General features: G+C 36.9%; 1 protein-coding gene across 1 annotated transcript in view; it reads right to left on the bottom strand.

The window, feature by feature from the left end:
• The window catches only part of COL24A1 (collagen type XXIV alpha 1 chain), a gene marked incomplete at its 5' end in the record, with an annotated part of 418,086 nt that overhangs the window by 86,669 nt on the left and 315,339 nt on the right, over positions 1-16,078 (bottom strand). Inside the window, 5 exons of the mRNA XM_089299394.1 lie at positions 4,767-4,820; positions 4,911-4,964; positions 12,220-12,273; positions 14,905-14,961; positions 15,895-15,948. Of these exons, the coding sequence (XP_089155520.1) occupies positions 4,767-4,820; positions 4,911-4,964; positions 12,220-12,273; positions 14,905-14,961; positions 15,895-15,948 (273 nt within the window). The remainder of the gene's footprint in view (positions 1-4,766; positions 4,821-4,910; positions 4,965-12,219; positions 12,274-14,904; positions 14,962-15,894; positions 15,949-16,078) is intronic.

Below are 16,078 nucleotides of genomic sequence, written 5' to 3'. Positions count from 1 at the left end.
CCGAGTCCTCTAACCATCCAGGAGGGTGTGGGGTGGAGCAGAATGTTATTTCTGGTTAACAGCAGAAGGCTATTGCCCTGAGAATCTTAACTGAGGAGGCCTGGCATATGAGATGAGCAAATGACTACATGCCAGAATGGGTCACAGAACTTGTTCCTGAAGGGCCCAGGTATATGCCAACATGGTGGGATGATGGCAACTGGGGGCCGTAAGGGATGATGTGCATTTCCACTGATGCTAGTGTGAGCAGACAACGCCCAAAGGTTCAATTCAAATTCTGCTCCGACTCCTCACTATTGCACCTGAATGTACTTGCAAGCTTGAGAAGAGAATGAGTGGGGAAAACTAAATCAAATGCTATTTGAATGGACAGAGTTAAAAGCAGCCAACTGGTTAGATTTCTACCATTTAGGTTTCTACCACCATAAGTGCCATTATAAAGAACAGAGTTACACTTTTAGTATAACATACATAAATTTGTTTTATTTCAAACATTCAAGCAACAAAATAAAAACAGAGAGATTCATGGATTTCTTCAAATCAGTTACATTTTGGAGTGATCATTATATTAGGTTTTATTTCAGAAGAGTTACATATTGTGTCCTGAAATCTCCATCTACAGGCATATCATCATGACAACTGTTACCAGATTTAGATGGGCATCAGGAAGCAGCTCACAAAAGAGTAACAATAAAGGAAATTATGAATATGAAAAATATTTTAAAGTATATTTACTAATTATAGTATGACAATTATTGCAAAATCTATTTGTTGAACATTAGATAGAAGTGTTTTATAAATAACAAAACTCTTTGATTATGGATGTTTGATTCAAGAAAATTTCCTTATTACAATTGTTGTCACTACAACTAAAACAAAGCAGACTGGCTAGAAAAACCATAGTTTTACAATGGAGGTTTAAAATATGTAAAAACCACCAAAGTGCAAAATATCCTTACCTGTTGTGGACCGAATATCTGTGTGCCCACCAAATTCTTATGTTGAAATCCTAACTCTAATGGAATGGTATTAGGAGCTGCAGCCTTTGGGAGGTAATGAAATCATGAGGGTGGGGCCCTCATAAATGGCATTAATGTCCTTATAAAAGGGACCCCAGAGAGCTCTCTTGCCTTCCTTCTGCCATGTAAGGCACACATGAGAAGTTGGCAGTCTACAGGGGAGGAAAGCCCTCACTAGAACCTGACCATGCTGTCACCCTGGTTCTTGGGTTTTCAGTTTCCACAACCATGAGAAATAATTTTTATTTTTAAGTTTGCAAGACACCTAGTCTACAGTATCTTTTTTTATAGAAGCTGAAAACTAGTTAAGATAGTAAATTTTTTGAATTTGTAGATTAAAAATCCCTCAAAGTTGCCAGATAGTTTTATAAGTAAATTAAGAAGTAAATGTTAATCCTACACAGGGGAGTTCTGTTCAGTAGGAAATTAGGATTGGGCAAAGGCAAAGAAAATACATTATCATTCAAGGTGTCAGGAAATGATTAATTCAGCTGGTACTATAAGAAAGGAAAAAAAAAGTCACTCTTCTACTAGTCACCGAAAAGTTGTCTATGCTACTTTCAAGCTTAACTGGTTCATAGTATTTTTATTTAAGTGTAAGTACCTTATAAATCAACAAATAAACTTTTCTGCTTTTGTAACAGGAAAGACAAATGAATTTAATATGGAGTTGTTGGAGTTCATGTAAAAATGTGTTTTCTTCTTTGCCTGACTAACATTGAAAAATAATACAGAGTGGCCCATTTGAAATCAAGTGTGTTGACAAAGACTTTGGTAAACTATCATTCTTCAAGTTAATAGAATATTAAAAAAGGTTTTCTAATTTTTTGATAAGGGATATTATATCTTAAACATGCAATGTTACTGTAAACCCTTATTTTTAATTAATTAATTAATTTTTTTTGTTTAAATAAGGCTCAAGGACAGTTATGCCAATATTTTGCTAGTTCTAACTTCCTTTGAAAGGGTAACCTTATAAAGCAAATAGACTTATAGAATTAAGCAAGAAATACTCCCTTTTTAACTAAGAAATTTCAATTTACTAAAATCTGGAATTTCATGTTTGGAGGAAAGTAACATTTTGGCTTGAGTTCTGGTCTCTGAAAGCTATTACAGGACAGCTTATTCAAATTTGCGTTACAAAATGTAATGGTTCTGCAACTGGTTTTGTCATACTCTTTGTTTTTATAGCTCTCTAGTCTCCTGCCCAATAAATGATTTGGTTGGTTGAATAAAATTAATCATACTTTACTTAATTTATGAAAGATTTCAAAGTAATAGAAGGTGTTTATATAATAATGAGAGTCAAGAATTAGAATTTCTAGTGTTGGTTCTGTTGCTGATTAGTTCTATGATCTGAGGTAACTCATAATCTCTTTGGGACTTAAATTTCTTCATCTGAAAAATGAGAGTGTTGTCCAGATTATTTTAAAAGGCATTTCCACATTTAAAAAATAAATTTAAAGCTTTGCAAAAACAAAATGACAGCAACTGGACAGGACCCATCTGGCCATTACTGTCTCCAGTAAATAATACATAGTCAGTGGCTGTTCTAGTAGCAATTAATACTATTTTTAATTCTAAGAGGTTTTTGAATATGCCCTTAAGTATGCCAGAAATGCCTCAAGATGGAAAGAACTGATTTCCCTAAATTATACAGAATTTAAACTATGCCTTCTCAGTGCCTTTTGGCTCCAACACAGGGAATGCTGACCGTGTGGGCTGGAGCTGTTTAAAAAGAGTATTAGCTTTTCATGGGCATAATTGGAATAGATACTAATAAGCATCAGAAAATTTCTTCCTCCTAAGACATGTTAACAAGGAAAAAGAAAACTCTAAATATGAAATTATTAATTGTAAAAGACTAGACATTTAAGGATCAAGTTTTAGGAGATCCTCTTGCATTCTTAGGCATGGAATGCAAATATACAGAACTAGCATGATTGTAGTTGCAGTGTTTTTAGATTCACAGTTTATTCTATAACCTTTTCTATCCTCGATATTAAAATCCTAAGTGAATGTGGAAACTGTCTTTTTTTTCTTCATTCTTTCCTTATTCAGAATTGCCTGTTACAGGTTACTTAAATTTATTATTTATTAATTATTATTAAGGAACTAGACAGGAAATTATTGGATAGATCCTAAGATTATTCAAAATGGCTTAAAGATAACTGATAATCTATTTAAATATATCTGATTCAACCTCATTTTATATTTTACTAGCAGGAAACTCAAGTATGGGTGAAGAGTGCTTAACAAATTAAGAAAAATATGATCTCAAATTCATCACTTTTTATCCATTCTCATATAATTATTATTAAACTATAGTACATTTTCTTAAGAATTTAGTTTACAATAAACAGTGTGGGTAGCCAGCATGTCACAAAAAGCAGGGCAGCAATGAGCTGATGTTGTGAATGATAAAGACAGTTGTTTATTTATTTATTTATTTATTTATTTATTTTTTAACAGGCAGAGTGGACAGTGAGAGAGAGAGACAGAGAGAAAGGTCTTCCTTTTGCCGTTGGTTCACCCTCCAATGGCTGCCACGGCCGGCGCGCTGCGGCCGGCGCACCGCGCTGATCCGATGGCAGGAGCCAGGAGCCAGGTGCTTCTCCTGGTCTCCCATGGGGTGCAGGGCCCAAGCACCTGGGCCATCCTACACTGCACTCCCGGGCCACAGCAGAGAGCTGGCCTGGAAGAGGGGCAACCGGGACAGAATCCGGCGCCCCGACCGGGACTAGAACCCGGTGTGCCGGCGCCGCTAGGCGGAGGATTAGCCTATTGAGCCGCGGCGCCGGCTAAGACAGTTGTTATACAAGATTAAAACAATGTCTGTGGGTGCACAGGGAAAGAGAAAGCTAAACTCAATAAACCAACAGTTTTGTAATCTGCTTGATACCAAAAAACTTATCTTATGGTTATTATGACAAAGATTCTTTCCATGGGTCAGACTTAAGCTTCTGAAACTTCCAGCACATCTGAGTACTTCCTTACAAAATTCATCTTTAGTAATGAACTCTGCTAAGTCAGTTTAGCAACCACCTCTCCTGATTCCTGAAAACCCTGAATATTCAGTCATCCTTAATATTTGACAGGATTTGATCCTCTACCATCCCCCAGGTGATATTCAATCACACTGGTCTATCTTCAGCAAGAACCCAGTTAGGCTGGCTTTGCCAGAATCCCTCTTATCCTTGATGTTCCCTCTTAGCAACATTACCATTCACATTTTCCATCCATTTCCAAATACAGCCCAGGCTCTCTCTCCTTAACTGCGAGATCCCATTGCAGTGGTTTCTACACCTATCACAATAGTTCTGAATGAAGCCTTCCTTATCATGCTTTAATAAGTACTGTTGAATCATTTTTTTAAACATGTTCCACAAGTAAGTAGGTTTCACTGATACATTTTTCACTCTACAATGTTGGTTTTAAGGTTCATCGGCATTTTTGTTTGAAAATGCAAGAACAGACTAAAAGTTTGGGAAAATCCTATGCAATTTTTCACAAAGGCAGAGAAGGCTCTTATAAGGGGAAATTTGGATGACTGATGACTGTCAAATATATTGATCAGTCAATAATCAAGCTTTAGAACAATTATTAAGAAACACCCTATTTAGAGGCCATGGCGATTCCTGTTCTGGAGGGATGAATGATTTATTGATTTACAATAAATAGTAATTCCTCATGCTCCTGCTTTCTCAGGTCAACAGTAAATTTTAAACTGTCTGAATTTCAACTTACTTCAGATCCCCTCTCTCCTTTTGGTCCTTGTTCACCCTGGTCACCTGGCTCACCCTGTAATAAAAATCAAACAGAATTCACATAAGTTAAAATAATGTTAATTTAAAAAATGTTAGAAATACAAAGAATGCTTTCAAAACATACTGGGAGTCCTTGTTGTCCAGTAGCACCTCTTAATCCTGGCACACCCACATGACCCTAGGGAATAGAAAATATTATATTATTAAATACAATATAGGGTACTAACATTTAAAATGGTAGCAAAATGTTATAAAATGCAATTTAAACATCAGAGAAATTGTGTTTCTTGGAAACAGGGTAAAAGAAAATAATGGATAGAAGTTATGGTGATTGAAAACAAACAAATATATACAAGATTTTTTTGAAAATATGAGTTAACATAGCAGGTTGAATGGTGCCCTCCCCAAAGATATGTCTATGTCCTAATCAACATAACCTATGAATGTGACCTTATTTGGATAATAGCTTTTTGTAGATCTCATTAAGCGAAGGATCTCAAGATGAGATTATCCTAGGGTATCCAAATGGTACCTACATCCACATACAAGTGGCCTTGTAAGAGGTACACGGAGGAAGACAAATATGAACAGCAGAGGAGAAGGCTAAGTGAAGACAGAGGCAGCCTCTGGAATAATGCTGCCATAAGGAATGCTGACAGCCACAAGAAGCTGGAGGAGGCAAGGATGGGTTCTCCTCTGGGCTCTAAGAGGGAGGCATGGGGTGAGGGGCCTGTTGATGCCTTACTTTCAGACTTTTAGCCTCCAGAACTGGAGGATAAATTTATGTTTTTAGCCATCCACTTTGGTATCTACTTGTGGTAATTTGTTACAGCAGCCTCATTATTCTAAGTCCCTTATGTAAAATGACATAACATTTGCATACATACTACACAAATCCTTCCCTTTAAACCAGCTCCAGATTACTTACAATAGCTAATACAATGTGAAGGTTATATAAATAGTCATTATACTATATTGACAAAAAAGGGTTTACATGTTCAGTGCAGATGCAATTACAAAAATTTTTCATCTCTGGTTGGTAGAATCCATACATGTGGAAACCGCAGCTATGCAGGGCCAGCTGCATGGTCAATAATCAAAGGGACAGAGTTTGAATGAATTTCACAGTTATTTGGATAGATTTCCTGACCTGAAGACATGGTCACAGTTACTATATACAATAACAAGAAATATCAAATGACTCTGACATGAGAAAACTATCATCACCCTAGTTTTTCTAAGAAGGAATGCTGACCTACATTTTTCCCTTTTTAAGTGTGTAAACAAAAACTAATAAGCCAGGGGACATGGCAGGAGAGAGTTATGCAGGAAGAATTCAATAGGTAATCTCTTTTATCCCCTTCTCTACTGTCCTTTTTGCTCACATTCCTTTCTTCCTACTGTACACATATTACAGAAAGAATGCCTTAGGAAAGATAGTTATCAGGCTCATCTCCTTTTTCTGAGCAAAGAGAAGAAGGGATTGCATATTTAAGCCAATAAAAATTTCATGGAAAGGCCAACTGAAACCTACTTTGCATTCTGTGAGGCAAATATTTACAGTTTTAAGCTTCAACTTCCTGGTAGAGAAAATAAATCCTGTTTAAGGAAATGAACAGTGGCGAGTGAGGAAGACTAGCTTGGAAAGCTCTCTATATAGCACATGGCCACACTAAAGAGAAAACAATTTGCACAAATGACCATCAGCAGAAAACATGAGAAGAGCCAGAAAATAACAGAATCAGGCCAACTAGGGGGGAGTATGGTATAAGTAAATATGACTACTTGTTGGTTACTTATGAAACAGGATTCAGGAGAGAAGTGGCTGATGAAAAACTGGAATCACAAAGTGAGTATCATGGACGGTTACAGCTTTGCCATCAGCCTTTTCTGTGGTATCACAGAGACCTTTTCGGAGGGATCCTGGACTAGCCAACTGCCTCTCTTGGAGTTGTGAAATCTAGACACAAATCTCACCTAAGACAAATCTTCCTAGGAGTTTCACTGAAATTATTCTGGTGCATTTCATCCCAATAAAAACTGACAATATATAGTGTTAAAAATTAAATGTGCCTTAGTAAATGTTACTATAATGTTATTTAGGGGAGGCTCAGGGAAGTGATGGAGTTTACCTGATGATATTATGGTGGGATGAGTTGGATGACCGAGGGACTCTTAGAGACGATTTTATAAGGGAAGTGACAATAAGCTCAACATTGAAGGATGCTGTTCCAGGTAGTAAAGTGAGGACATCCTGTCTGGGGGTAATGTCATGAGAAATAATACACAATCATTTGACAGAAGATGGTAAGTGGAGAATGGATTTGGGAGAGCTATGCTGAGGGACAGAGAGTCTCATCAGAAAGCTATAGAAACAATTTAGGTAAAAATGATGAGACTTTGAACTAAAGTAGGACAATGTGGCTAGATTCCAAAAATATTTAAGACACAAAAGAAGTGGCTGACTGATGTGAGGGATAAATAAAGGGAGGAAAAAAGAGAAAGAAAAGGGCCTGGGGAGTGGGGAGAGAGGGAGAGAAAATTTACTAGTGTTCACACCTGGATGTCTAGTAGTACCACTCACTGAATTGAGGACATAACAAAAGGAGCACCTGGTCAAATCAGGGAAGAATGATGCTATTATGGCTTGACATATACTGAGTTTGAAGTGCCTGTAATGATATTCCATAGCTATTTGGATATGTATATCTGATGTTAAGGAGTAAAGGCTATTTGGGAATTAATAACTCATTTCATTGTATGCAAAAAAAATTCTACTGCCTTTGCCAAACCAAAGTAAAAAGGAGCTTTAGATGCAACATAATTTATTCAATATATTTTGGGACTTCTTTTATATAAGTTTAGTTTGATTGAATCTTGGTATTTGTATGTTTTTGCTCGTATATTTAAAAAGTAGATGTTGACAGGATAATATGCTATTTCTGCCATGAACTGACCTTTCAAGCTTTAAATGAATTTATGTTGATTCATGTGATGCATAGTTCACAGGATATAGCTAAAATTTACTATGTATATTTTTATACTGATTAAATGTTCTTATTCCATACATCTTTTGATGCATCTTTTGATGTGTCCACTGGGGCACAGGCTATGTCAAGTGTATCCAGTGTTGTATCTGTGGTATCTAGCTCTGCTCCTAGCCCATTGCAGATATAAAAAGTTTCATGGGATGACCAGAGGGAGAATTTGTAGAAATTTTATCATACATGACACATGAATTGTGTCACATATGTAAGTATGTATTAATAACAATGAGAAAGACCCTTGACTTTTGTTATTCTAAGTTAAACCAAGGGGAAGTAAGAACAAAGGATAGTGAGAAGGATTTAAAAAAAATTCACTAAAGTTCACAAAAGGAAAACAAAATATACATTATCCATTCCATTTTTTCTCCTATAGGATACTTATGAGTTCACAACTGCAAAGATGTTTGTGAATGTAAAAATGTTAAAAGGCTTGGTGATTGGGCCTGATATTGTGGATTAGTAGGTAATACCACTGTCTGTGACACCTGTATCCCATATGGGCAAAAGTCCATGTCCTGGCTGCTCCACTTTCCATCCAGCTCCCTGTTAATGGCCTGGAAAAAGCAGTAGAAGATGGCCCAAGTGTTTGGGCTCTTGCCAGCCACGAGGGAGACCCAGGAGAAGCTCCTGGTTCTGGCCTGCTCCAACCCTGGCCATTGCGGCCATCTGGAGTGTGAAGTGGTGATTGGCGGATCTCTCTCTCTCTCCCCCTCTCTGTAACTCTTTCAAATAAATAAATAAATAAATAAATAAATAAATAAATAAATAAATATTTTAAAAAGGTTGACATACTTTCAGTTTATTTTAGAATCATAAACTTAATCCTCCACTAAGTAAAGAATTCAACAAATAGTAAGAGGAAAAAAAACACTGTTCCTCAACAGTAGAGACAAGGGTTGCAAACAATTAAAAGAAAGAATAAGAGAGGAAGGTGAAGGGAGGATGGAAATGTGGGAAGGAGGGTAGGGTGAGAAGTATCATTATGCTCATAAAATGTATATATGAAATACATGAAATCTGTCCACTTTATATAAACAAAAAATTGAAGAAAAAGAGCTTTATAAGATTGTTGATTAGGAATAGCAAAGAAGCAAATACTCCAGTATTCTCCAGAAACTTAAAAAAATATTGCTTGGTGATTATTTAGCCATTAAAGGGAATGAAGTACTAACATTCTACACTAGGAGAAATTTTCCAAACATTATGCCATGTGAAAGGAGCCAGACCCAAGGAACTGTATGTTGTATGATTCCACGGATAGGAAATATCCAGAATATACAGATCCACAGAGACAACAGTGGTTGCCAGGGGCTGAGAGTAGAAAACGACTGCTTCATTTTCTAAGTGCTGAAAATACAATGGAACTTGATGGTGTATGAAGAGATTCAAGACACACTATTCCAAAATATAGCACCTTTGAATACGAATATTTTGGGCAGAGGAAATTTGAGAAGCAGCATGTGCAGAAAAACCTGTCTGATCTTCCCTTGCAGTAGAGCATGCGACCCTAAGCAGTCAGATGCCTGCCCCGTCCTTGGAGTAAAGGAACAGCCCAGTCCTTGGGTGAAGTGACACAGAAGGGAATCTGAATGAGCAGGCATGCCTAAGCCTTGCTTTATGCCACTAGTCTTGGCTTTTATCTTTACTTTATTACATTCTTCCATCACTCTCTACCTTTCATCAACTGTAGCATAAAAACACTCAGGTTTAACTGCTTTTTAAGGTCTTCATTTCTTTATGAAGGCTTCTGTGTCTCCTAAAACCTACAATAAATAAATCTCTGTGCTTTCCTTTTGTTAATTTGTTTTATTATAGGAGCCCCAGAGGATTCAGGAAGGCAGAAGGGAAAGATAATTTTCTTCTCTTAGATACAACCTGATTGCACTAAATATCACTGAATTGTACAGCTTTTTAATGGTAAATTTTGTTATCTATATTTAGCCACAAGTTAATAAATTTGGTGGTGAACTATCAGTTTACCAGGATTAAATCATAGCATATATAAATAACCATAAAAAAGCAAACATTTAAAAATATCACCTGCAGCCACCACAGGATAAGCTAACTCCAATAAAACATGATTCCCTTCTATAAATCAAACCTATGCAAAGGAAAACTGGGTTGGGGAGAAATGTATTTCATGACTCTGAAGTACTGAGGCAATACAATCAGTGTGGCTGTGTGCCATTAGACGGCTGACAGTTTGGAACAGAACCAATGACAATACATGATAAAATAACCCCTAAAACCTAAGGACTTAAGATGGAATCAGACAGAAAGGAAGATGCACATGAAACATGCACAACTCACAACCTCTTCAGGACCATATATGAAAGGACAAAGGGGAAAGAGATTCCAAAGTGAGCCCAGGAAGCGGCTCCCTCTGATGAAGGATTTCTGAAGAATGCCTCACTGTCTAGAATAACAAGGGCACGGCTTCTGTTCTGCAATCCAGGTGAAGAGATTGTTTTCTCCTTCCAATTGAATAGTTAACTGCTCATTTGCTGAGAAATATATTGATTTAGCTACTGGATGTTTTGAAGTGGGTAGAGGCCAAAAGAAGATATTGTAAGAATCTGATTTTGTGGGCTGGCATTGTGTGTACTGTGTAAAGCCACCACTTGGAAAGCTGGCATCCCACATGGGCACCAGTTCAAGTCCCAGCTGCTCTACTTCCAATTCAGCTCTCTGCTAATGGCCTGGGAAAAGCTGTGAAAAAATATAAGTCTTTGGGCCCCTGCAATGCACATGGGAGACCCAGATGAAGCTGTTGGCTCCTGGCTTTGCCCTAGACCAGTGCTGGCCATTGTGGCCATCTGGGAAGTAAAGCAGTGGATGGAAGATCTCTCTCTCTCTCTCTCTTTCTCTTTCCCCATCTCTCTCTGTAACACTGGCTCTCAAAATAAATAAATAAATCTTAAAAAAAAAAAAAGAATCTGATTCTTGGGATTGTGTGAAAAGTCATGAACAGAAAAAGTTGATGGGTTTTCAGGAGGTTTTTAAATTATGCTGGAAGCACCTGATTGCTGAAACAAAACAAAACAAAACAAAACAACCAAGCCAAACCAAAACAACAACAAAAATTTAATTTCAGGTAAATTCACTGGATATCTTGGATTACAAAACACTTGTACAAGGCCGGTGCTCTGGCGTAGCAGGTAAAGCCACTGCCTGCAGTGCCGGCATCCCATATGGGCGGCAGTTCGAGTCCCAACTGCTCCAGTTTCAATCCAGCTCTCTGCTATGGCCTGGAAAAGCAGTAGAAGGTGGCCCAAGTCCTTAGACCCCTGAACCCATGTAGGAGACCCAGACGAAGCTCCTGGCTCCTGGCTCCTGGCTCCTGGCTTCGGATCAAAACAGGAAGATATCACAATAATTTTACAAACATTAAGACCTATTCTCAATATTTGCTCAAAGATAATTTTAGGAAGTAAAAGTTAATTTTTCAGATTCATTGTCTTGGAAAAATCAGCTTATTAATGACTGTTACCTACCTACCTGTTTGTCCTGAAGTCAGGCTCACCTACGTCTACGTTTCAGAGATGACCACAGAAATTTTACTTTGAGAGAGGGTTGTACTGTTCAGTTAATCCACAATTCATTACTTCTTTTTTTTTTTTTTGACAGGAAGAGTTAGACAGTGAGAGAGAGAGAAAAAGAGAAAGGTCTTCCTTCTGTTGGTTCACCCCTCAAATGGCCACTATGGCCGGTGTGCTGCGCTGATCCAAAGCTAGGAGCCAGGTGCTTCCTCCTGGTCTCCCATGCAGGTGCAGGGCCCAAGGACCTGGGCCATCCTCCACTGCCTTCCTGGGCCACAGCAGAGAGCTGGACTAGAAGAGGAGCAACCGGGACAGAATCCAGCGTCCCGACTGGGACTAGAACCTGGAGTGCCAGCGCCGCAGGCAGAGGATTAGCCTAGTGAGCCGTGGTGCTGGCCCACAATTCATTACTAAAAGCTTAGTTTTGTGGGGCCAGCGCAGGAGTCTAGCGGGTAAAGCCACCTACGGCACTGACATCCCATATGGGTACCAGTTAGCATCCTAGCTGCTCCACTTCTGATCCAGCTCCCTGTTTATGTGCCTGGGCAACTAGTGGAGGATGGCAGAAGTAGTTGGGCTCATGTACTCAAGTGGGAAACGTCAAGGAATTCCTGGCTGAAAGATGAGAGGAAAGCAACAGAGGAAGAGACAAAAATTATTCAAGGCAGAAAGAACACAAACTAGAAAGACTTAGGCTTCTTCTAGGATCAAAAACAAAACAACAACAAAAACAATCAAAAGTTATGACATTACCAAACATCTCCATGATGCTTGTTTTCATTTGAAGTTGAGCAGATTCAGAGAACTCTACTCAAATTTAGAAGCAAGTTGTATAACACAGAATTACCTTATAGCCCTCTGCTCCAGGTTCTCCTCTCTCTCCTTGTTCCCCCATTGGACCCTAAAAAGACCATACACAAAAACTATTTCACAGCTGAAACTAATTTCTAGTGAACGAGGATGAAACAATCAGTGTGGTTTATCCCTTTACAAAAAATATAAAAGAAATTATGTAATAATTTATTTAGTTCCACATGATATCAAGACATCATCAAAATATGCTAAGTACTGATTTATGTAAATTTAACTTCACAATGATTTGGCTAGGAAAAATGTTGGAGAAATGAAATTCAGTTAAATAATATGAATTTTTAGATGAGTACAGTATGTTATAAATGATGCCAAATAACTTACATTTTATTTGATGTTTAAATGATTGAAAAAGATTTAAGTAAGACCATTCAGCTACTTACTTAATTTCACTAGTGATATAAGATATTTAAATGATCATTTAAAAAATAATAGTTTATTTTCTTCATCAGACATTCTTCTGTTCAGTCTCTAATCTGTGAAATTTTTAGTTTTCTAGGCATACATTAACCTAATATAATTGTACTTATTAACTTTAATTCTTAACAAATAAACTCACCTGTTTTTTCTAAATATTTCTACTATAAAATCTCATTATGATAAACTATTTAAAATATCTATTCCAAAATACACCAAAAATGTCAGTTATTGCATATGAGGATTTACTGTCTGAACAGAAAGTTGAAATGAGCTGGTAAAACCACAGAATTTATTATGAAATATCAATAAATTTTAACCCATTCTTAGTGGGTAAGGTTAATAGACATAATGTGAAGATAATGACTTTTGCCTATGTTTTAGTTATTTTGGATATTTAAGCTTGATACTTGTCCCATATCTACTGGACAAAACCATCATTGTTATATTAGATTCTCAATATGTTTATTATACATTAGGTGACATTTTTTGATCCTGGTGTACCCAATCTAGGAAAAGCAAACATTCTATACTCTATTGGCTAATTATTTCCCCATTTACTAGTAAATTTATATTATTTTAATGTATTTCCTTCTGTTAGTGGTTTAGACTAGAATATTTGTCAAAGGCACTTACATATTTCTATAGAAAAGTCAACCTCTGAATGAGATATCTTGATTTAACCAGAAAAATTCCAGAATCTTTCGTATTTCTAAAACAAATTAGTACTTTCAATCACCTCCAGAGAGATAAAAATATTAGAAGTGACTCCTATGTATATTAGTCCTTGTTTCCTAGGATTCTTTTATCCTATATGATGCTATGTGAAAACTATCATTTATTATCTCTGTGAACTAAGCATTTGTTTTTTGGTTTTACTCATTTGCTGTGGTTTGAATGTCCCCATTGAAACTCATGTTGAAATTTCCACCTTGTGAGGGTGGGGCCAGGTTGGGGACTTTTGAAGGGTGATTAGATTATAAAGGCTCTTTCATGAATGGATTAATTAATTTTTGGTTTAGTGAACTAATGTATTATAGTAAGAGTTGAATATGTTGGGGTCGGTGCTGTAGCATAGTGGGTAAAGCCGCTGCCTGAGACACCAGCATCCCAAATATATACAGCGGTTTGATTCCTGGCTGCTCCACTTCCAGTTCAGTTCCCTTCTAAATGTGCCTGGGAAAGCAGTGGAAGATGGTCCAAGTGCTTGAGCCCCTGCCATTCAAGGAGACCCAAAAGAAACTACTGGCTCCTAGCTTCATTACAGCCCAGCTCCAACAGCTGTGGTCATCCGGGGAGTGCACTAGCAGATGGAAGATTTCTCTCTGTCTCTCTCTTTCTCTATAACTCTCTTTCAAATAAATAAATAAATCTTAAAAAAAGAGTGACTATGTTATGAATGCCAGTTTGACTCTGTCTTGCAGGCCACCTGTCACCAGGTGATGCTCTGTGCTGCTTTACAACACTGCAGAATTCCTTTCAGCAATAAGGCTCTCACCAGGTGTGACCTCAGTCCCACTGACACTCCCTCACCTTCAGAACTGTAAGCTAAACAAAGCTCTTTTCTTTACAAATTACACATTTTTACAAAATACACAGGTATTTTGTTATCGCAACAAAAAATGGACTAAGACACCGTTGTTTAATCTACATGTATCCTTTAGGCACTATGGTAGTCAAGCAGAAACACAGATATTCAGGTAATAAAAACTACAGTTAAGCACTTTTCAAAAATTGTGGTTATGATTTGCCTTTAACATGCCTAATTAGAAGACAACAGATCAGTGATTTTTTTTTAATAGTTACTGGTTTTGATAACTGGTTGGAAGGTATTTCAAATCACTTGGCAATTCTAAGTACAAAAAGTATATGGCTCAGTTTTTTTTTAATACTTTAGAAAGAAATGTGAGTTTGCTAACTACAGAAATATCCATCCTAAAAAGTATAGAGTATGTGAGTTTTTGAAAATACTGTAAAAAGTTATCATACATTCAATGCTGAAAGTGACATTTTGGAACCAAGAAACTATGATAAGGATCTTAGGCTACACATACTTCATATTTAGGCCGCATATATTTCATACCCATGACTTTCATATATTTCAATTTTGTGGCAACAAATACTGACTGAATCACAACAGAAAACTACCAAAATAAAGTTCCTCAAAAGTCGACTGGTGCTGTGAATTTATTAGAGTAACTGTATTTTATCTTGAAGCATCAAAATAATTTTAGAAAAGACCTACTGGTTCACCTCGAGGCCCAGGTGGTCCTAGGACTGCGCTATCTTCTCCTGGGTAACCCTAAAGTGAAAATAATTGTTTAAAATGAAATCAAATTAAAAATAATCTTAAAATGCACATTCTATAACTTTCTAATATGTTAGGAAATATTCAATTTGGTTTTAACAGGAAAATTTTACCTAAGAAACTAAACATGTGATATTTCATACATAGTTATAATTTACACATGGTTCTTTTTGGATATGTCAATCTGATTCATATATAAAGAAGTTCAGGTGGCTGGCATCTGGCCTAGTGGTTAAAGATGCTGGTAAGGATGCCTGAGCCCCATATAATAGTGTCATCCCAACTCTGGCTCCTGATTCCAACTACCTGTTAATGCGGATCCTGGGAGGCAGTAGTAAGGACTCAAGTATTTGGGTTCCTGACACCCATGTGAGAGGATAACTGGATTGTGTTCCTAGATATTGGCCTTGGCCTGTCCAGTTGTGGCCACTGTGAATATTTAGGTAATAAACCAATGAACAAGGAGCTTTGTGTCTCTGTCACTCAAGTAAGTAAATAATTCTTTTCTTAAAAACAGCAATTTATGAATTTTCTTAGTATCAGATTGTTAATGATATCAAGAGTACAGCTGCAGTTATTCCTAAACTATCAAAAAATTTTAGTATAAACAGACTATACAATTAGTCATTTAACTTAGAGACTTAACAATTTCTTTGTTTAACTCATTCTAATTTTACTAAGTTCTATGGACTGTAAAGCAATTTCACATAAATTATTTCATCTCAATTACGAAATTACTCAAAGATATCATAGTAATTTATTTAAATTTTAGTTCCTTGATATTTATATTTCCTTTGTCTAGAACTTGCAAAATTTCCAACCTGAGAAGTGCTTCTTTCATTCCTTGAAAATGTTTTCATGCATTCTTTTAGAAAGAATTCATGAATTCAATGCTTAGATTAAAAAGTCAATGGTATACACACATACCTTTTCTCCTTTAGGTCCTGGAAACCCAGAGAGTCCTGGTTGACCTTGATGGCCCTACAAAATGATAAACATTCTTTATGTTCTTTGTACATGCTCTACCCAATGCCAGCAAGCCCATTCTATTAGATAGTGAACCACTATGAAATGAAAAACAATTTATAGAGGAATGAGGCTTCACCATGTT

The sequence above is a fragment of the Oryctolagus cuniculus genome, chromosome 7 (assembly GCF_051225735.1).
Source record: "Oryctolagus cuniculus isolate XC-2025 breed Fujian yellow rabbit chromosome 7, ASM5122573v1, whole genome shotgun sequence".
In the NCBI taxonomy this organism is placed as follows: Eukaryota; Metazoa; Chordata; class Mammalia; order Lagomorpha; family Leporidae; genus Oryctolagus; species Oryctolagus cuniculus.
The sequence above is the reverse complement of the archived record's forward strand: the minus strand, read 5'-3'. Positions and strand labels throughout refer to the sequence as shown.